The sequence below is a fragment of the Balaenoptera physalus genome (genome assembly GCF_965194825.1).
Source record: "Balaenoptera physalus genome assembly, chromosome: 6".
In the NCBI taxonomy this organism is placed as follows: Eukaryota; Metazoa; Chordata; class Mammalia; order Artiodactyla; family Balaenopteridae; genus Balaenoptera; species Balaenoptera physalus.
This window is the reverse complement of record NC_138885.1, coordinates 138701110-138723359: the sequence shown is the minus strand read 5'-3', so window position 1 is coordinate 138723359 and position 22250 is coordinate 138701110. Positions and strand designations below refer to the sequence as shown.

General features: G+C 59.2%; 1 protein-coding gene across 1 annotated transcript; it reads right to left on the bottom strand.

Annotated features, from left to right (window-relative positions):
* Positions 1-121: 121 nt before the first annotated feature.
* ATG4B (autophagy related 4B cysteine peptidase) lies at positions 122-22250 on the bottom strand (the record flags this gene model as incomplete). The annotated part of the gene is given in 14 exon segments (XM_082466504.1): positions 122-1241; positions 2163-2256; positions 2526-2582; positions 3755-3900; positions 4093-4171; positions 4684-4877; positions 7410-7489; positions 9636-9708; positions 10238-10339; positions 10731-10829; positions 12439-12510; positions 12662-12763; positions 21906-21942; positions 21945-22250. Coding segments are annotated over 14 exon segments (1515 nt in total). The 3' UTR covers positions 122-1167.

Below are 22250 nucleotides of genomic sequence, written 5' to 3'. Positions count from 1 at the left end.
CGAGCTCAGCGCGTCCATCCACCAAGTCCTTCCTCAGACCCCTCGTGAGCTCAGAAAACACTTGTTCTCGCTCTTACCATGTCCAACTACAGCTCCGAGAAAATCAAGACACAGACGAACCTTGTTTTCTATTGAAACTGTTATTATTTGCCGTTAAGAATCGCGCACTATACAGCTAAGAGTGAATGCTCCTCAGTGAGCCTTTCCCGACGCACACGAGACAGAGCCCCCGCTGCTCAGGGGGGCCCCCACCTCCGCTGTCTGTGCCGCCAGCAGGAGCTGCAGCGAGACCCCCGGCCCCGCCAGCAGTGGCACAGCAGAAGGAATGGAAACCTTCCCACCCAACTCGACCTGAGGGATGACGGGGGATGAGGGGGAGACAGAATGGGAGATGGAGGGAAGAACTCACGGGGAGTGAGCCGGGGCTCTGCAAGGAAGGTCCCCGGGAAGAAGGCTGCCACCTCCTGGGCTCCCAAACCCCCGTCTGCGCTCCCTGGTGGGACGAAAGCCACTGCGCGGGGCGGTGCCCGGGGCCCAGAACACAGGTTTAAGGAGGCAGGTGCTGGCGTCCATCTGGAAGATCTCCAGCGGCGCGAGGGGCAGAGGCACAAAGCTGAGGTTTGACCCTCCGGCCCCAAACCATCCGAAGCCTCGCTGACCGGGAGGCAGAGGAAGGCCCCGGGGAAGCTGGAGCGACAGGCAAGCAGCAGCTCGGGGGCCCCGCGGCCTCACCTGCGGCTCTGGCGGCGCGTCTGTCCCGGCGCCACCTGCACGGCGACGTCTTTGGGCCTCACCGCCCCCACCCCTTGCTCCTCTCCTCCCAACGCGAGGAGACCCGGGCCGTGGTTCCTCGGCCCCTTCTCCCGCCGCGATGGCCCTGGAGGCCGTGTCTTCGGAGCCTGGCTCAGGACACGCCCAACAGAAGCCAGGTCCGTCACGAAACTTCAAACAGGACTTTAATTCCAAAGCGAACCCGGGCCTGGAGCCCAGGAGGAAGCGGGGCCGGGCAGGGCTGGCAGTGTGGCGGGAGAGCCCCTCGTGGGTGCCTGGCGCTTGGGTCTCCGGTGGCGCGGGCCTCTGTGTGGGCGGCGGACGGCGGGCGGGATGAGATGCGGCGGCCGAGCGCCCCTGCGGGGCCAGTGAGACCGTCCCCTAGCTGCAGGATCCTCAGAGGGACAAGATTTCAAAGTCTTCATCTTCCGAGTCGAAGAATCTTTCCAGTCGCTCTACGTCAGAAGAATCTAGAAGGAACATGACAAAACCTCACCAGGTGCCAGGCGTGGGTCAGTCTGGGGTGTGGGCCAAGGGACAAGGGCCCGTGTGGGCACACCCGCCCCACGAAGGAGCAGGTCCTGCCCAGCGCCTGACCGTCCAGGGTGGCCAGGGCGCGGAGGGAGGTCGGAGGACGCCAGGACTGCCCGGCTGAGGCGCCCTCCTCCCGGGCGGTGGGTCTGAGCAGGTGGGAGAGGGGTTCCTGCCCTGTGAGCATGGGGACGACCGCCTGGGCGGGTGAGGGCATGTGCGGCTGGGGGCAGACACGCCCCTCACCAGAGCCCAGAGGGAAGCAACGGGGGCCAGGAGGGCAAGAGTCCCATCCCAGGAGGGGTGCCCGCCCCCTGCACCAGCCAGGTCTGGTGGGGCATCTGTCCTGAGTCTGGCACTGGCACCCCGACCCCCGTGGTTCCCGTGAGGCCGCGGGCTGTGGTCCTCCCCAGGGTGGTCTCTACGTGCTCAGGGCCCCCCGGCGGGTCCCCTTTCCCCACGTGCCACGTGCTCGATGCACTCTGGGCGAGGCGCCCCCAAGCCCAGAGCCACCAGGCAGTGGGGACGGAGCCACCTATGCCACATCAGCACAGGAAGCCTGGCCTGTTCCAGCTCTCAGAACCAGGGGCCACGGGAGGAGCGCGGAGGGGCCGGGCGGGCTTGCAGGCGTGCTGCCCCACGCAGGTGGGAGGAGGGAGGGCGGCACCGGCAGCATCCCTGGTCCCACTCACAAGGGGCCGCCGAGGGGCCGTGCAACGTGAAAGGCCAAAGGTGACTGGGACGGGACCTGGGGAGGCGGAGGGCAGGGCAGAAGCATCACGCAGGCAGCACCCCCAGCCTCAAGACAGGGGACGCCCCCGTCCCCACCTGAGACGGGGCCCTGGGGCGTCCGGACTCACCTAAGGACAAGTTCAGGACGTCAGGACAGGCCAGGTGGGAAGGCTGTCGCTCCACCAGCTCGAACATCGGCAGGGCGCCTCCAAGGAGGGACAGCTGTCAGCGGGGCACAGCGTGTCAGGGGCCCCGCGGGCGGAGCGAGGCGCCGTGCGCAGGCAGGAACCCCGCCGCCCCTCACCACCCCGACTCGGGACCGCAAGTCCCAGGGAGCCTCCAGCAGAGTCCGGCCCCGCGCCCTGATCCCAGCAGGGACGCACCTGGCGTCCAAGGGCCAGGCAAGGCGCGCAAGACGCTGTGCAGCCGAGCGCCAGCGGAGCAGGGGAGGAAGGACCCCCAGACCCGCACAGGGGCGGGGCCCCACCGACCTTTCTCACTTGCTGGCACCAGTCGTTAAAGTCGTCCTCGGTCCCACAGAAAAACCCCTGAAACCAAAGCCAGCGGTAAGCGGAGAGCGGCACACACGTCCAACCCGCCGGCCCCCGTGTGCGTCCTGGACGTGGTGGCCACCGCGCACCCGGCCCCCTTCGCCTCTCCAGCCCCTACGCCCCTCCGCGGGCTGCGTCCACGGCTCCACCCTCGCCCTCTGCCTGGACTAACCGGGCAGCGAGCCAGTCACGACGACAAGTCAGGGCAAAGCAGGGAGCTCGCTCCTCCCGCGCCGCTGGGGCTGGGCCGCAGGCCTCAGTGGCCCACAGCACGCACGGGGCACAACGGGATCAGCGGACCCCTCCCGAGGGGACACCAGGCGTGCAGACCCCGTCCCCCCTGGAGCTACCGTCTGCAGGACTCCAGGGTTGGGATGAGCTACTGGGAACGCTCAACCCGCCACGTGGAGAAAAAGAAACCGGGGAACCGCAGAGAGGCACTCGGGGCTCTGCTCAGGGCCCTGGTGCAAGGACACGCGGGTTGCGGCCGGAAGATGGAGGCCTGTTTCCCCAGAGCAGCCGTCCTCCGCGGCCCCGAGAGCTGGGATGCGCGCTCCCACCTGACCTGATGTTCACAAGCTCACGGGGGGGGCTCCTGTGACAGCAGAGCCCCCACGCGCCAGCCCGCCGCCACCGACCTCAGGGCACGACCGAGACCCATGGGCAGTGCGTCTGGGGTCATCCCTTCTCAGGACCGAGTGCCTCGTCGTGTCCACAACTCAGTTAATCACTCCCCTAGGGGTGTTATGATTCCTAGGTGTTTTTGGCCTCCTTCAAACATATTTTGAGAACAACCAACAATTCCAGCCTTGTAATCAAAAGAGAGAGAGCAAGGAGGTTCATTCTTAGGGACCACCTTGCAGATGCAGCTACTCTAAAAAGTAAAGGCGAACCGAGAAGCCCTGTGGGGGGGGTGCAGGGCAGCGACGCGGGACACTCACTCGCGCGCACACGCCTGCCTGGGCCACACCTGAGGCTGCCAGCCCTTTGTGCTCTTTCGAGTTCTAAGCCACGTGATCACAATACTTATTCCAAGACGCTGAGATTACAGAAACGGGGATGCTCTCCTTCTCATCCTAAAGCAGCAGCAGGACTGGGCACAGATGCCTCGGGGCGCCCGGGCACAAGCGCGCGCAGCTGGCGGCAGCGGGAGCAAGCGGCGGACGCACCACGGCGATGGACGGGTCGAGCTCCGCGATGCTCATCCTGCTGGGCGGGTGCTGGCAGTGGAAGCTCTCGTCCGCGATCGGGCAGCGCTCGGCGGCCTGCAGGGCTGGCTGCGTGGTGTGAGGGTCCAGGTAGATGAGTTCCTCACCTGGGCGGGCAGCAGGCAGGTCAGCGGGAGGCGGGCAGAGCTGCCTCACCACAGCCACCAGCGCCACGCGGCTGGACGGGAAAAGGGCACACGTCGCACCGGCCAGGTGGGGGCACGCTGCCTGTCAAGTGGGGGGGGGGCTGCCCGAGAGACCACGCCCCTTCCTCCGACGGCACTGCAGACCCCACTCACCCACGTAGCCGATGAAGTAGCGGGCACTGTTGGGCTTCCCTCCAATCACGCCCAGGGACTGGGGCATCATGAAGCAGTGCTGCGGGGCGGGAGACAGGCCGGGCCGCTGAGCAAGGGGCTCCCCGCTCCCCCTGCAGCGCCAGGCGTGGGCAACCGCAGACGGAAGAGCAGACCCACAGGGTGCGGGTTCCGGACACCGAGGCTGCAGGTCCTCAGGAAAGCCCCGGGCAGCCGGAAGGGACAGGGGGAGGCTGGGGGGGCGGACAGGGTCGGCCCAGCCTGCACGCCGGGCGGACAGGAGTGGGGAGGGGCCGGCACCCCGCGGGGGCAGGGGGCAGAGGTGGAGACGGGAGGCCAGCAGCACCACGTCAGCAAGACGAGCAAGGGCCCCAGGAGGTGGCAGCAGGGAAGAGCGAGCTGGTGGGGCCACGGGGGCCAGCGGGAGGGGTGGGGGCCGGGAGCCCACAGGGCGCTCAGAGGGCTGGACTGGGCAAGACGGTGACAACTGGGGCTTTCAGTAGGAAGCGGGGTCTCAGCCCCCCTGGTGGGCAGGGATGACAGGCGGGAGGGCACGGGCCAGCACAGACCCACCTTCAGTGTCTCCGCGTAGGCCGCGTTGATGTCCGTGAGCCCCAGGCGCAGCGGGATGAGCAGCACCAGGGGTCTCCATGGCGACGGCCTGCTGCTGACCTCGGCCCCAGCCGGGAACCCGTTACAGTGTCCGTCGGAATCTGCAGGAAACGCTGCGGCCCCAGCACAAGGAAGGCTGCTCCTGCACAACCTTCCTGAAAAAGGGAGACGTGCTTTTATGGGCTAAACGAAGTAGGCAGAAGTTCACCCAAGAGAAACAGGTACAGAATTTACACTGTTAACAGGAAACGAGTATAAAAAAGTCAAGTACTTAAAGTACACCTCAAACTTGGAAAATAAAGTATAACACTAACCCTGCCGCCCAGAGGGAAAAAAATAAATTTGCACATTTTCTATGCGTTTAACTTAAATTTTTTATTGTGAAATAAAGCATACACACAAAATAATGCAAGAAAACATTTATGTGCACCTTAGAAGCAATAATAAAACAAGCACCACGGAGCCACCAGCCTAGTGGATGCAGCACTGACCCAGGGCCCCTCTGGTCCCCCCTAAGCAAGGAGAGCATCAAGCGATAACTTTTCTCCTTCCTTTTTCTTCTGTCTAAACGCACTGGGTAATCCTTCAATAATCGGATTAACTACGGGGTTTAGTGGTAGGAGAGAGCCACTCCAGTACCCCAAGCACACCCGGCACCCCGTCCGTGGTTCCGAAACACCTTTCCCCACTAAAAGGAACCAAGGGGAAAATGGCTGATTCCAGGGATGGGGCAGGGAATGTACCAGGTGAGCCTGAGTCTAGTTAATGCCAGAAAGAGAACACTGAACAGCAAAAACGACAGGACTCGGTCAAACAGCCAGCCAAATTTGGGACAAGGAGTAAGTAATGACCATAAGGGGTAACACCTTGAATTAAAAATAGAATCCATGAAGATGCTGACTCTAAAAGTAGGTCTTCCAAATGTAAATAAGGAGAGGGAAGAGGGGAGAACAGAGGGCTCTTCCCAAGAAGAGTGCCAACAGATAAATGTGGAAGGGATACACGCCCTAGAGAGACCACTGTTCCAGACCCGACGTAGTAAACCCTCAGTGCGCGTAACGTATCCCCTCCAGACCACTTGCGAGCCGCTAGGCACCAGGGGCGCGTCCTAAGCAGGTGACCGAGGCAGCGCTACTGACAGGGAGCAAGCCGTTTCCCGTGTCGCTCTGCCGCGGACACCACCACCAGGCACGCTCTTGGTCAACACGCCCGATCCAAACCTAAACGGGCCTGTGTCACGAAGCCTCCAGAAACTCCAGGAGGCCCAGGCACGTACATCTCCTCAATCGGGCTGCTCCTGAGGTGTGTCCTTGAACACATCTGTGGCCTAGTGAGTGACGTGCTCCTGAGTTCTCCCAGCCGCTCCAGCAAAGGAACGCAGCCAAGGAGAGGGTCGTGGGAACCTCCAATCCACAGCCAGTCTGTCGGAAGCACAGGTGACCACCTGGACTTGCCAGTCTGTCGGAAGCACAGGTGACCACCTGGACTTGCCAGTCTGTCGGAAGCACAGGTGACCGCCTGGACTTGCCAGTCTGTCGGAAGCACAGGTGACCGCCTGGACCTGCCAGTCTGTCGGAAGCACAGGTGACCGCCTGGACTTGCCAGTCTGTCGGAAGCACAGGTGACCGCCTGGACTTGCCGCTGGGGTCTTAAGTTGGGGGTGAGGGGGCAGTCTTGTGGGTCTGACGCCACCTCCAGGTGTGCAGACAGGGCCAGAACTGAGCTGAACTGCAGGATGCCCATTCACCTTCACTTCTTATGGTCTGGTCACCAGTATTAAAGGCACGTGTTTCCTCCTGAGTTCAGTACACATCAGATTCTGATATGTAGTCTGTAAACTTGACTCTTTTTGACCCAAAAGCTAAGACAGAAGTTTGACATTTCTAGGTAATAAGAGTTTGTCCTTTTTTCTATCTATTCTTGCATTAATTTATATAAATGTCCCATGGACATTTTTGAAAAGGTATGCTCTGCCACCAGAATCTAGGGTTTGACACATGTTCTACTAAGCTCTCTTACTGTATTATTCAGATCCTTGTAACTTTATTTTTATATATTCGATCTGCCATACAGTCTCTCTTAATTTACTGTAAGTTTCGCTTCGCTGATTCTGAGGCTCTTTTGTGATGAGAACATTTTCCTTGCTGACTAGATGGTCACCACTAGCGCGGCCCCTCTGGTGTCTCTGGAACAAGAGCAGAGAAGTGGGGCTGTCGTTGCTGAGCTCGGGGCTCACTGCGTCCTCGCGTGGCCTGTCCACTACAAACGCCCTGTTAGTAAGGGGTGGGTTTCCGGCTGCACCAGGCCCCCACTTGTAGTTTTCTAGCCCCATTAGCATTGTCAACGTGTCTAAATTCTCTGCTTTTCCATCAGGAGACCTCATGAACCCAGGTGCCCCTCAGAATTCTCAACACTTCCGGTAGCGCCTGGCGTGGCCAGAAGACAAGATGGCCAGGGCCAGTTTGAATCGCCCTTCTTCGTGGCGCATCAGGGCACACACAGGGCCTTGCAGCTGAACCCAGCACACGGGCGTCAATTATTTGTAAGGAAGACGCAGAAGCAGGGTGGGGCACCAAGTGGCCTTCCGCTCAGCCTGGCCGGCACCGCCCTCGAGGGCCCGCGGGCCAGGCAGGGAAGCGAGCTGCCCTGGTCCCGTCCGCCACGACACCGCGCTCTGGCTCACTTACTGATGTCCTCCATCACCACCGTGTTGTCCATCGCTACGTGAACGGCCAGGGCGCTCCACGTGTCGAAGACGGCGAGCTTCCTACCAGAGAGGGCAGAACACACTGAGGAGCCTTCACAGCTCGACCTGTGGCCTCTGCCAGCCGCTTCTTCTCGCCCGGGCCCCACGCTTGCCACACCCAGCCGCCACCGTGCAGGGAAGGTCCTGCGCAGGAGCCTGCCGGGGTGTCACTTCCCGATCAGGCTGGACACGGGCAGGAACCAGAACGTGAGCCCAGGTCTCGGACGCTGCCCGAGGCAGGCCCAGCCCCGCCTTATCCCCCAGGCCCCCTGAGCCAACGGCCGGCTTGAGTTCTCACAGAGAACCTGCGGGTGACGGAGAGCCCAGCAGGGAGTCCCCGTGCTGGGTGGGCCACTGTGGCCGAGGAATCACGGTTCTGAAAGAGGAGCAGCCCGTGACCGAAGGCACGACGGGAGGGCCTCTGAGCTCACCTCGGGGGCTGCAGGGCCCCCGGCGGGAGAGCACCCGGTGCACCTGGGGGCACGGGTGGAGGGCGGAGGCCCCTGGTCTCCTGGTGGGAAGGCCAGAGCGGACGCCACCTGCAGGGCTCCACCGGCTACCTCCCTCCCCTCCCTCCCGGGCTCACCGAGGGCCAGGTGGGCCCCCCGTGCTGAGAGACACGGACACACAGGAGACCAGGTCCCAGGAGAGGCTGGCGCTCCAGGGGAGCTAAGTGCCTGGGGAAAGCACAGAGCCAGGGCAGAGGGGAGGGCGCTCCTCTGACGCAAGCGCAGGGAGGCCTGGGTGGGAGCGGCCTCGGCGCGGAGGCCCGGGGAGCAACGCGGCAGGCCTTGGGGGGCTCCAGGCGAAGGGCACAGCACCGCGGGGGGAGGACAGGGCCGGCACGCTGGCCTGTGCCTGCCGCCCTCACGGGTGCAGCGGGGAACCCCGGGACAGCTGAGAGAGGAGGAACAGATGGCCACCGTCTGTTTCTTGAGGGTGACTCTGCTGCAGTTTGGAGGGAGGCGCCAGGATGGCAGAGAGAGGAGGCGGCGAGGGGGGGGGCCTGGGCGGGGGCAGGGAGCACTGCTCAGAGCTCGGGCACATGCAGGCGGGGTGTGCTGAAGGGAAGAGGGGTCTGGCGTGACCCCAGCTTTTGGCCTGAGCCCCCAGAAGGGCGGTGCTGCGTCCCGTAGGGGCAGTGGGCTGCGCTGGAGGAGAGGGCGGGGCCAGCTCTGGGTCTGGGCTATTAGGTCAACGTGCCCCTTGGGCATCCGAGGGGCACTGCCGAATGAGCGTCTGGACGTGAGTCTGGAGTTGGGACAAATCAGGAGCTGCGCGTGCGCAAAAAGGAGCTGAAAAGCCGCGACCAAAGGCGCGAGACAAGCCCGCAGGGCTCAGCAGAGCAGGCGCCCCGATGGACAGAGAAGGACGGCTGAGCAGCCCAAGTTTCCAAGGAGCGCGGCCAGCACCCACGCCAGGGGCTGCCTGCAGACGGCCGAGCACGGGGCTGAAACTCAGCCCTGGGACGTGATGACGGAACTGACTGTGACCTCGACCGGGCTGCTTCAGGGCAGCGGGGCTGGGCCAGGACGCCAAAGGGCAGTGGGGGCTGGAAATCCCAGGGGCTGGGCAAGGAGACACAGAGACAGTGGGCTTGGGGGTCAGCTGGAAGCTGCACAGGAAGCGGAGCCAGTGTCCTGGACCCCAGGAACGGACCCCAGCAGCAGGCGAGCAGGACGAGCAGGCTGGGCCCAGGGGCCAAGGGAGGCGCCCCCGGGGACTCCTGCAGGGCGGGAGCGGGCAGCGGGGGCGCGAGGCGGCTGCCCGGGGAGCCACGGCCCAGGACAGCGGTCTCAAGGGAGGGGGATAGGCGGGAACAGAGGCGGAGGCCCACGGCGGCCACGGGCTGCCCGCCTGAATGCTGTCGCCCCACGACCACTTCCCACTTCCCAGGCCACCAGACACCACGGCACAGGAGGGGACGCGGCACACAAGGAGCAAAGGCCCGATCCAGTGGCTGCATCCGGATGAAGGCATTCAGCCTCACTAGGAAGGGAAGTTCCAGTTCACAAGACCCCCGGCACGGTCACCTCTGAGGACCCTCCTGAGGGTCCTGAAACGAGGACGAGACCCCTATTTCCTTCAGCAGCACAGACTCAGGCGAGGCTGGGCGCCCAGGTACCCGTGCTGCCCCGGAGGGAGGGGGGGCGCGCTCAGCACGTACTTGAGGACCTGGGCGACGGTGTTGGGCCCGTACCACTGGCCGATGGACTTGCCCTCGCCGACTCCCATTTGTGCTGCGGGAGACAGAGCCAGTCAGCGGCACGCGCGCCCCGCCAACCCCACACCCCTGCCCGCGCCTCGCAGAGGCCCGTCCCAGCACGTGCGGCGTGAGCAGCGCGTCACAGGAAGCCTGCCTTGGGCACGAGCTCCTGACGGGCACAGGCCGCTTCCTCCCCAAGGGAGAGGCTCCTCCTCAAGGTGCCCCCTCCCCACAGACCTCCACCGAGCAGCAGCCCTGGGGACACGGCTCAGGCGAGCGAGCGAGCGCAGGGCTCTACCCGCACCTCCGTCTACAGGTGGAAACACGACGCTCAGAAGCTGGATTAAGACAGAGGAGCGCCCGGACTCCCGGCCGGAGCCCAAGAGGACCGGCCTCCAAGGCCACCAAGTTGGTGTCCGGAGACGGGGCGCAGAGCAGCACTTCACCACGGGCCCGGGGCCGTCCCCACCCCGCTGGCCTGCGCCTCACGGCACAGCAGAGCTCTCGGGGACCCGACACCGCAGCGCCCCAAGGCACGGGGCCGGCGCGCCGCGACCCCCCACCTATCTGGTGGATGGAGTAGCAGCTGTCTTTCCTGTCCAGGAACGCGCGCAGGACGCTGAAGTAGCTGTCCGGCTGCCTCGCCCGCCGCGTCCACCTCCAGTCTACGGGAGACACGTGCGCAAGTTCAGTTTCACCAAAATACAGGCAAGAAGCCTTCAGTTTTCTAAGGCGCTCGTGGTATCCAAACCTCTTGCGAACCTTTCTAAATTTAAGAACCGAGTTCTCCGGGATTTCAAATACACAGATGCCAACACATCAAGACAAATCCATACAGAAAGGAGAGAATGGTTCAGTAGTTTAAAAATAATTTCTACAAGACAAACGTTTATCAGCATTTCTTTAAAGCCACTTTCTTCAATCAACGAGAACCACTGGGTCATCGCTGAAGAAAACCCCAAATCCTAAAGCGTCTCGTGGTGATCCACTTCCGCTGACCTCGCCCCACCATCCTCCTCGCTTCCTGAGGACGTGGCCGCCCCAGCGCTGACTCACCTCGGCCCAGGTGCCGGCACACCAGGGCTTGGGCAAAGATCATCTGTCCACACCGCAGCATACAGCCCCAGCCCGTATCCGAGGTGGGGCCGGTGCCCCCTGCCATGGACAGAGAGAGAGAGGCACTCACCGTCAGTCAGACCGAGGCCAAGAGCCCACGCACGGGTCACCTCCGTGTCAGGCGACACACACCATTTGAACCTGCTCACGCCAAAGCTGCATTTGCTGGGAAGTGAAACATCTTAACAACCCCCTCAAAATGGGCCAAGACGTGAACAAGTCACAGACAGAAAAGAATGTCTGGAAGCATGGAAAGATGCTCAGCCTCATTAGAAATGGAGAACACGCCGTCCGCCGGCCAGGGCACAGGGAGACGCTGACGCCGGGCACCGCGGTACCAGGTGTGCGTGAGACAGGCCCAAAGATGACAGGAAACAGGGCTGAGACCACGCGGGCCGCCGTGGGGGGGCTGCATCCTTTGCCCGCCCCTCCGGCAGCCCCTCCCGCACACAGGCGCAGGGGACAAGGCCCGCCTCCCGGGGCAGCAGCGGGATCCGGGTAGGCAGAGCCGGGTGTGCAGAAACAGCCCCCGCCCACGTGGACTCAGCCCCGCCCACCCACCCACGCCCCACACGGTGGGCTCCACGCGGCCAAGGCCGACACAGGCCACACGGCCGGGAGAGCCACCGCGCTCCACCCGATGGCTTTTCCAAACACAGGGCTGCCCTCCAGCCCGTCCTGCCCCTGTGGGTTCAGAGCCCTGTGGGTTCAGGACGCTGTAGGTCAGGGGTCCGTCCTCCTGACAGCACAGTGAGTGCGCCTCACAGGCCAGGCGACCCCGCCCCTGCGTCCAGGGCCAAGTAGGGGTGAAAGGACAACTTGCGGGATGAACCAACATTCCCCGAGCATGTCTGACAAGCCCTGTCGCTAGACACTAACCCTGGTGACAGTGGCCACATCCCCTACCTTCCAGCGTTCCCGGACGTCGAGCTCTGGGGGACGGATGGAAGCACATCTAGGAGTGGGACCAACCGAGACAGGCCACCAAGGCAGGGCCGTCTCCTGGTCCCGAACCTCCGGCCTGGGGTTCTCCGACTGGCAGAGGCCAGGCGCGGAGCCGGGCCCCATCTGTCTACCTCCAGGGGTACCGCGAGGAGAACCACTTCAATGGAACATGCTTTCGTATTATGTGAAACCTGTCACATCCACCTTCAGCTCCCACCACAACTAGGTGTGGGAGATACTAGAGAAGGCAGCAGGTACAGAGCAAGGGCGTCCCAACATCCTGGCCCAACAGCAAGAAGCACGCTGTACAGCTACGACCCAGGCAATGCCAGATGCACAGGCATACGAGCCCCCCGGGAGCAGCAAACTGCAGCGCCACCGTGACGTGCCACACCGCCTCCCGCCCCGTTCTGCTCTACGTTTCAAATGCCAGTCGTGACCCATTATCCAGATTTTAGGCCCCAGTAATAGAGTGTGGCCTACAGTCAGAAACATCACTGCCTCAGCAGAATCAGGAGCCCTGGGTTTGGAATCCAGCTCTACCACCACCAGGCACAAGACCTCAGCCGGTTTATTTAATTAGGGTTGCCTCAGGATGACACCAAGTGACAAGTACTTGACACACTGAAGTCAAAGCTAGAAACCTAAGTTTTCTGCTTGAACCACATGCACTTCACCCCACGTTGTAGCAGACAGTACTCACCGATGGCCGGGAAGTTCTTCCTGTATGTAAACCAAAGTCTCGACGCCACGTCGGCCAAGATCTCGTCCTTCTCTAGAGAGCGTTCGAGAGAAGAAACATGCACACACAGCCGTAAGTTTCTAGGGCACATGGTACAGAGAGGTAGCAGATAACTAGCATCACCAAACAGTTCTTTCTGCAGACTGAGCACGCAGAGCACAGCAGGCTCCGGCAGGGCTGGTACCTGTGAAGATGCTGTACTTTCTACCCAGGATCCAAAGAGGCTCCGAGGTTTCGGGGAAATCTTCAAACTCGGCAAATCGGAGAGTGTCGTAGGTCAGAGTAGCTATGGAAACCAAAGACACACTCTGATGACAGTTCTATGATTTCATAAAACAATATCAGAGATCATTTATAGCATCTCCGTACACAGAGCCCACGTGGAATTGTGCACCTCAGTGCACCAGCCACACCACTACACTGAGAAATCAAACACTCACGACCCGGCAGCGGCCCTGCACCCACTTCTTGAGCCTCTCAAATTCAAGACAGAGTCATTGTCTGGCAGACCCAAGGGTGAGAGACCAGCTGGGGGCCAGGCCCAGGGCACAGAAAGGACGGGAAAAAAAGGCACCTGGTTTAAGCCCTTAACTGTTTTAGATTTAACTCTAAAAAGATACAAACACAAGAGCCCAAACCTTTATCTCTGTACATGAGGGCGGCCCCAGATGGCACAGAAGGTCGAGCAAGCTCTCCTGGCCGCCCCAGGGCTCCGAGGCCATCCCGACTTCTGGGTTAGGAGCCGTAACGCAGTGAGCGGCAGAGGGGCAGAGGGACACTGACCTCCCGAAACCCGTGCAAAGCCCTCCAGGGCCCCGGGCGCCGCGAGGCCTGGAACCTGGGGGGCGCACCCCGACTTCCTAAGGAGGTGCCTCCAAGCCCTGAGCGCCCCCTCTGTGAGCACCTCCTTCTGTGGGGCTCCTCAAAGAAGCTCGAGAGGCCGCGTCCCTCCCGCCCCGGAGCTCCGGCTGAGGACACCCTCCCTCTGCACACGGCCCCGGAGGCGACAGAGCTCGGCCACTGCCCGCGAGGTGAGGGGCACACGGTGTGTCCCGGGTACCCCATCTCCCCAGCTGCTGCCTCGCCAGCTCCACAGTGCTCTCTTACCCTTCACCTGCAACTCCATTCAACTCTTTGGAAAATCAAAGATATTAAATGTGTTTCCCCCACACCTGAGTTTATTTTTCAACAGCCTTACCTTTTGGTAAAAATGACATATACTATTTATAAAAAAAAAACAAACTCTGAAGACTACAAAATGTAAAAAATCACTCTCAGGGCTTCCCTGGTGGTGCAGTGGTTGAGAGTCTGCCTGCCAATGCAGGGGACACGGGTTCGAGCCCTGGTCTGGGGGGATCCCACGTGCCGCGGGGCGGCTGGGCCCGTGAGCCACAACTACTGAGCCTGCGCGTCTGGAGCCTGTGCTCCGCAACAAGAGAGGCCGCGATAGTGAGAGGCCCGCGCACCGCGATGAGGAGTGGCCCCCGCTCGCCGCAACTGGAGAAAGCCCTCGCACAGAAACGAAGACCCAACACAGCCATAAATAAATAAATAAGTAAAAAATTTAAAAAAAAAAAGCCACCTTTCTCAATCTTCTATTTAAAAAAAAAAAAAAAAAAAAAATCACTCTCAGCTTCATGCCCAGCACTGACTCTCCTTCCAGAAGCCTGTATGTGTAGATCCATAAATGAAGCCACGCCACACCTGCGGTTTCTTCGTCATCCTTTTCCACACGGTGGTCACAGCGCCCCACCCAGACGTCTCAGGGCCTCACAGTGTCCTGCTGCACGCACATCCCTGCCAGCCCACATCCCACAACCTCCCAGCTCCGGCCTTCATGGGCTGCAGTTCCCGAGCAGGCACTTAGCCCCTCGGTGTGGAAAGCCCCTCACCCATAAAACGGAACATGTAACAGGATGCCCTTGCAGCGCAGCGCTGAAGTGTCCCTGAAACCCTTCCCATGAGGGGCTCACGAGGAGGCTGGCAGACAAAAGGCTCCAAGGTCAGCTGGTGTCACTAACATCAAGGACGAAGACAAGCAATTTTACTACACCCAAAAGGATTAACTGGATGCACAGCAAATTCACAGTCACAGGGTTGGGAAAGCAGCGCTCACTAAATGAACAAATCCACATCAACAGAAAGCCCTGTGTTCACCACTTCAAAAATGCTCAAACTGGGACTTCCCTGGTGGTCCAGTGGTTAAGAATATGCCTTCCAATACAGGGGACACGGGTTCGATCCCTGGTCGGGGTACTAAGATGTCATATGCCGCGGGGCAACTAAGCCTGCGCACCACAACTACTGAGCCCGCGCGCCGCAACGAAAGATTCCCCGTACCGCAACTAAGACCCAACGCAGCCAGAAATAATTAATTAATTATTTTAAAAAAGGGATCTTCCCCCTTGCAAAAAAAAAAAAAAAATAGAATTCTCGAACGTTGGGAACCCAGACCCAGCTCTGCCTTTTTTCTTTTCACCGGAACTCCTACAGGGTCAGAGGAGTCGCGTGCTTCCAGAGCGAGCTCTGCCGCCCAGAGGGCGGGTGCAAGGCAGGGGCCCTGCTCTGATGTGTCTGCTTCTCCACACTTCCCCAGACGCTGTCGGCCAGGCCGCTTTGGGATCAGGAGTAAACAATTTAATGTCCAAGTTTCTCTCTCCCCTTTTTTACATAAGATTACTTGTTTCTGCAGGTGATTATAAAAACCGAGCTGAGATGAATTAAAGTTCTACCTTTTCAAGGAGCTGAAAACATCACGTGTCTCTGCTGCCCCTCGAAAGCCACCCCACATCTTCAGAAAGCACGGCCTTCTCTGACCTCGAGGCTTAAACGATACGTACACTCAAAACCCACAAAGGTTACTCCAAGGAAAAAGCACGCAAGCAAGACCTGATTTCAACGGACAGCACTGTGGGACAGCAACTCTCCCCCTGCTGGACCGAGACCCCACCGAGACTGCAGCCTTGAACTGAAGGCAGACATGCCTTCTAAACGCTGGAGGCTCTGGGCGACAGAGGGACGCGGCACGCATCAAAGGACCGTTGAGACACTCCTGAGAAACCTAGCTTCCCACAGTGAGGAAACTACCACCACGAGGGAGACAAGCAGATAAGGAAGAGAAGGAAACAATGCTCAGTCTGAAAGCCAGGTGACGACGGCCGGCCGCCCTGCAGTAGAGGGGTTTTTTCATACCCAAAGACACCACATGCAAAGCAGGCACATTTCTCAGGGTACCGAGCCAACATTATAGGCAACAAAGCCAACTTCCAAGGGAAGGTAGCAACAGGTATCCTACCCATTAAGTTAGAATACATCACTGAGCTTCCTGCTGTAACTAACAAAATAACAGGCGGTGCAGTCTCAGCCTCAGCGTCTTCACTGCGTGAGGCACCTGAAGGGAAAAAATGGGTAGGTGGCAGCCGCAGGGCCCGGCAGCTCAGGTGCAGCCAGGAGGTGACAGTGCAGGTGGTCCCCGAGTCCCCTGGGCCCACACCTCCCTGCGCCTCCTGACGGCAGGACCACCCGAGTCCTGCCCCCTGTCGGGTGCGGGTCACACCTGCCTCTTGAACCAGCCGCAGACACCCCGCAGGCCCCGCTCCCGCTCTACGTGCCACACGGGGCACCGGGCGGAGCGTCCTAACAGCGCGCCCTGAACTTGACCGCGTACAGGGCCAGAAGTCCGACGCTCCCTCCTTGGGAACCCTCCGCGCCCGTTTCCTCGCTGGCAAAGCAGGAGCGGTGCTGCTTTCCTCGAGGCTCACGGGAGGAAGAAACACGTCAACACACGCGAGGAGCTCCGATCCTCACTGGGTGGCGACGGGCAGCGCACGCGGGGCATCACTGAAGCGGGTAGGAGACCTCGTCTCCACAGCCCGCAACCACAGGGAGGTGCAACACCCGGGACGACGTCCACCGCCTGAGTGACTTTACCAGACCTGGACCCGGTAACAGAGCCCGCTCGCAAGGGCAAGGCCGCCGGCCACTTCCCGGGCTGCTTCACTGTCCTCAGGCTTCCACCCCGGAAACCAGCACAGAGTCCACGGACCTGCGGCGGCTTCAACCAGAAGAGCAGCGAGCGGAGGGCCTCATTCCTGGGCCGCTGTCAGAAAGTCCCCACGGGCCTGCGCAGAGGACGGGACCAACCCTCCCTCCCGACACCCAGCCGCGAGGCCACGGGCCGGGGCACCTGGACCGGACCCCCAGCTCCCTGACCTTCGGCTCAGCCTCTGTAACGGAGAAAGGAAAGACTTTTCTGAATTCCATTCACCTCCAGTGTTCAACTTTCTAATTTGTATTAAGATTTGATTTTGGAGACAGAGAGCCCACATGCTAGCTGTATAACACCCGACTCAAATCTCTAAGCCTCAGTTTCCTCACCTACGAAATGGGGAGAAGCTGCCAGCTCTGCCCAGTGGGGTGAGAACACAGGACGGGCTCCAGCACCGTGGGCAACCCCCAACCATGGCTCTGAGCACCTCCTGTGCCTCTTCCTCGTGTGATCTCAGACCTCATCACTTACAAGATGAAATTAAATTCCCCCTTCCCTGAACCAAACAACACTTTTGTTTTATCACCGGTATTAATTTAGGCACAAATATGTATTCATGTTTGTGCCGAACAGAAAACATTACAGAACACCAGTCCACAAAAGACTCCAACAGAAAAACTGATACTTTTCCATTTTAAAACTAAAGTTCACACTCACTAAGCTTCACAGAGACCGACCAACACGAGGAGACCCCCTCGAAGGTTCCTTCATCGACTCTGTTCTCAGACTGACCAGCTCCACTGGGGACTGAGGCCAGCAGCCTCTGCACTCCGCCCAGAAGGCTCCCTCGTCTCACACCCCAGCCCTGTGATAACCTCAGCACCTTCACATCCCACATCATTTCATTTGAAGTTCACACACCTCCTGAGTTAAAAGGAGCCCAACTTCCCAAAGAATGCCAGTCTCCAGATGCCCAGGTAATGATTTTAATTTTTTTTAATCTTTTTTTTAACTTAATTATTTTTTGTTATTAATTAATTAATTTTGGGCTGCGCTGGGTCTTTGTCGCTGTGCACGGGCTTTCTCTAGTTGCGGCGAGCTGGGGCTACTTTTCATTGCAGTACGCGGGCTTCTCATTGCGGTGGCTTCTCTTGTTGCAGAGGACGGGCTCTAGGCGCGCGGGCTCAGTAGTTGTGGCGCACGGGCTTAGTTGCCCCGCGGCATGTGGGATCTTCCCGGACCAGGGCTTGAACCCGTGTCCCCGGCACTGACAGGCGGATTCTTAACCACTGCACCACCAGGGAAGGCCCATGATTTTAATTTGAAATAAGATGACACACAGAAGAAGCAAGACAGGCACCATCTACCTTGAGAAAGAAGCCTTTCAGAAACACTTTTCCCACCTGGTCACCTGGGTCCCAGACGCCTGATTTTCCACCTCTTCCTCCCTAGGGTGTCCCTGATCACACCCAGAAGAGGAAGTGGAAAGCCTTTTAACAGAATGGCAATTCCATTTTTAAAATGTTTCAATTTAATGTTATTAATGTGGTAGAAAATAGCAAACTGTGCTCAATAAATGTAACCAGAAGACTTAGTCCCAATTACATAACTCAACCAGGGAGAACCACAAAAATTATGCACCATTACTTTTCGTTTAGAGCTCTGTGTAACGTACCACATTTCAAAGACATTTCCCCAAAATGCTTATGTTTCTGAGAGATTATACTCCGTAAATACATATATTATATATGCTTTATGAATAAAATTAAAAGAAGGGATCTTCCTTTCCTTCAGAAAATGCTTATGTTTAAGATAACAGGTTTTGGGGGCTTCCCTGGTGGCACAGTGGTTGAGAATCTGCCTGCCAATGCAGGGGACACAGGTTCGAGCCCTGGTCTGGGAAGATCCCACATGCCGCGGAGCAACTGGGCCCGTGCGCCACAACTACTGAGCCTGAGCATCTGGAGCCTCTGCTCCGCAACAAGAGAGGCCGCGATAGTGAGAGGGAGGCCCGCGCACCGCGATGAAGAGTGGCCCCCACTCGCCGCAACTGGAGAAAGCCCTCAAACAGAAACGAAGACCCAACACAGCCAAAAATAAATAATAAATAAAAAATTTAAAATAAATACCAAAAACATAAAATCTGGAAAAAAGTTGAACACCTATATAAAAAAAAAAAAGATAACAGGTTTGCAAATAATTCGTTTTTTCAAATCCCAAATAGTTTATATGAAAACGCTGGTGGTTCAGTTCTGAATGAAATAAAGGAAGGAAGGGAGGAAGGAGGATGGAAGGGAAGAAAAGCTGGAACTTCAGCGGCATGAGAATACTGCACACGCCGCTTCAGTGACCGCGCTGGACAGAGCGTCCACAGTGAGCCCCGCTGCCCTGCAGTGAGCTGCCCTCATCAGCCACACTTTACACCAACACACTGGATTTCCGTTACACACAGACTCTGCAGCCCAGGAACATCTACAGGACAAGGATGTGTGCGTTAACACCAATTCAAGTTCTGCTTCTTCGATCGCCAGCCACACACCAGACACAACGCAAAGCACCGGAGATGAAGCACAAGACACCGGCTCTGTCCTCAAGGAACGGACAGCATGTGGATTTAAGTGCCAACTGGAGCGTTTCGTTTTGGCTGCGTTGGGTCTTCGTTGCTGCGCACGGGCTTTCCTATAGTTGGAGCGAGCGGGGGCCGCTCATCATGGCGGTGCGCGGGCTTCTCATTGCGGTCGCTTCTCTTGTTGCGGAGCACGGGCTCTAGGCGTGCGGGCTTCAGCAGTTGTGGCTCGTGGGCTCTAGAGCGCAGGCTCAGTAGTTGTGGTGCACGGGCTTAGTTGCTCCGCAGCATGGGGGATCCTCCCGGACCAGGGCTCGAACCCGTGTCCCCTGCATTGGCAGGCGGATTCCCAACCACTGCACCACCAGGGAAGCCCCTGGAGCGTGTTTGAACGGACAGTGCTTGGGGCCTGCCTGCCGCCTTCAGACCTCTACGCAGCAGCCCCAGGGCCCCATCCCCAGCTCTGTCTCTCTCCTCCCACACTCAGACCCTCAGTGACCTCGTCCAGAGTGGCCCCTGCACACTTCTACCTCCAGCCCCACCCTCCTCCCTCAGCTCCAGGCCTGCAGACCCAAGGCTCTCTGGATGTCACAACACGGACATCTAGCAGGTACCTCATGGTCACCGTGTACAAGACCAAGCCGCTAACAGCTCCCCACCAAGCAGGATCTCCCCAAGTCTCCCCACATGAGTTTCTCAGCTCAAGCCGTAAACCTCACACCACCTCCAACTCCTCCCTCTCCACCCCGCCCTCACCACGTCCCACTGGTACAACCCCACTGTCTCAACCTGCAGAGGCAGCCAGAGGTCAACGCCCTCTCCCCACGCTGACCGAGGCCTCCAAGGGCTCGCGCGCGGCGTACTGCAACAGCCTCGTAACTGGTCTCCTGACCTCGCTGTCACCCGTCTGCAGGAGAGCAGCCAGAGCAAGTTGCGTTACTCCTCCTCTCAAAAGTCTCCGAAGCACCCCCAGCCAGCTCAGATGCCAGCACCACGAGCCAACAAGGCCTCGCCTGGGCCGCATCACTGCTCCACCTTCAGCTCTCTCACGCCCACCCACTGTACCCTGGCCTCGCTGGCCACTGGCTGCTCCCGGAGCAGGACACCTGCCCTCCACCTGCACTGCTTCTGAGTCCCGGTCAAAAGTTACCTCTGTGGTGAGACCTTTCCGGGCCATCCTGGCGACTGCAAACCCCTCCTGCTTGACCCATGTCACCCTCCCACGAGCCACACCGTGGGCGTCATGTCTAGCATGTCAGCCAGCACACGGTTCTTATCTATTTCGTTCACTTCTCTAGCCCCAGGGTCTAGAACAATGCCAGACACAAACCCACACTCAGTAATAAGTATAGTTATTGAATGGATGACTATAAAAACAACCAGGAACTGCATAACATCTGGCAAGGAAGGCAGAACCTGTAAGGACTCCAGGGGTCAGGGGAGGCTGGACCATTAATCATCCTAAACGGTGGTACAGCACCACGTCAGAAAGAACACTCTCCACAACACCCTACAAATATCATATACGTTTTTACTAGCATCAAGAGAGGCCTTCAAACGCAAACACCTTTTCTGCTTTGAAGCAGTGATCAGTGTCCCATGAGGGTATCACCATGCGGCTACTCAACTTTAACATGATGGTTTTCACGTTTAACGTAAAACAACCATCACAAAACTGTGCCTTCCACCCTAACCGAGTCTCCCAAGTGAATGCTCTTAGGCACCCAAGCAGTCATAACCTAAAAGAAAGTAGCCAACTAAATAATTCTATTCCTTCCCCGACCCCGGGCCTAGTACTTTTCCTGTTTTGAACAACTTCACAATACATCTGGTTAACATCATCTTTCCGGAGTCATGGCTACCATTCTGTCCTACTACCTAACACACTTCAGTGACAAGATGCCACAAGTCACTGAAATATTGGCCATACAGGTCTATATTACAGTTTCCAAACTGAGAGTTCACTAAGTTTACATTGCAGCTGCCAGGAAAAAAAAAAAAGCAAAAACAATGCCATCCAGAATGGTAGGTGGAATTAAACCAGAAGAAAGTTTTTACAGATGGGGGGATACTTGAACACAAATCACTCCCTACAAGTTATAAAAGAACTAAAACTGCTGTGGGATGAAAAAGAGGGCTTTTCAAGGTGTAAGAATACTTTCAAGGATACTGGACAAAATCCAAAATAGCGTGCCAGCAAAAATTAAACAATTCTCCCCCCGGAGCAGAAACATGATGAAACAGAGCAAAACAGCACATCCACAGATATACACATACGTACGTATACGCACACACCCTCCCCAGACCCCGCACACTTTGTGTTAGAGAGTTAAGACATGATGAGATGGATTCAGTCTGTCTTTTCAGTCACGGAAAACGCTTAGATCATCTACTGATCACTGAATTTGAAAAAAACAAAAAATGCGTATGTTTTGAGTGGTGGAGCATGTTGCTCGCCTCCAGCCCCCACCCCATAACTTTATAAGAGTTAAAGTCTCCCCTTCGTAACTCCTAACGAAAGGACAAAAGCTTCCCCACCGCAGTGTCATGGACCGGCTCCGCCCGGCCCCCAGCACCGCTTGGCGTCCCGACCCGCCGTCCCGGATGTCGCGCTGCCTCGATCGTCCGAGCCGGCCGCGGACCCGGGAGACCGGCGGCCGGGGCGCTGAGGGCGGCCCAGAAAAGCGCGAGACACGCAAACTGGGCTGTCATACCCGCGCCGGCCTCCCGCGGACGCCTCCCGCGCCCCGCTCCGCCCCAGGGCCCCGCTCCGCCCCGCGCCCAGGCCGCGCAGGCGAAGCCCCGGCCCAGGCCCCGGCGCCAAGCGGCCCGGCGAGCGCCGCCCCGGTCCCCCCGCGCCCCGCCGGCCCTCACCTGCGTCCATCTTCCCTCCAGAGCCGCTGACTGAGCGCGGCGTCGCTCCGACGGTTCCGCAGAGCGACGCGACGGGCCGCCGCCGTGGCCAATCCGGACCGAACGGGCGCGGGCGCGGGCGGGCCCGGAAGTACGCGACGGAAGTGCGCCGCCGCCATCTTGGCGTACGGCGGACCCAGCGCGGAGGCCCGGGCCCGCGCGCTCGGCTCCACGGCGGCCTGCGTCGTGCGTCCGGGGATCCCACCAGCGAGCCGCCGGGGCAGCTAAAGCAGGCGCGAGTGGGCAGCAGGGCACCGGGGCGGGAGCGTGAGCCCGTCGTGCCCTCAGGCCCGCCGGCGCGGCCAT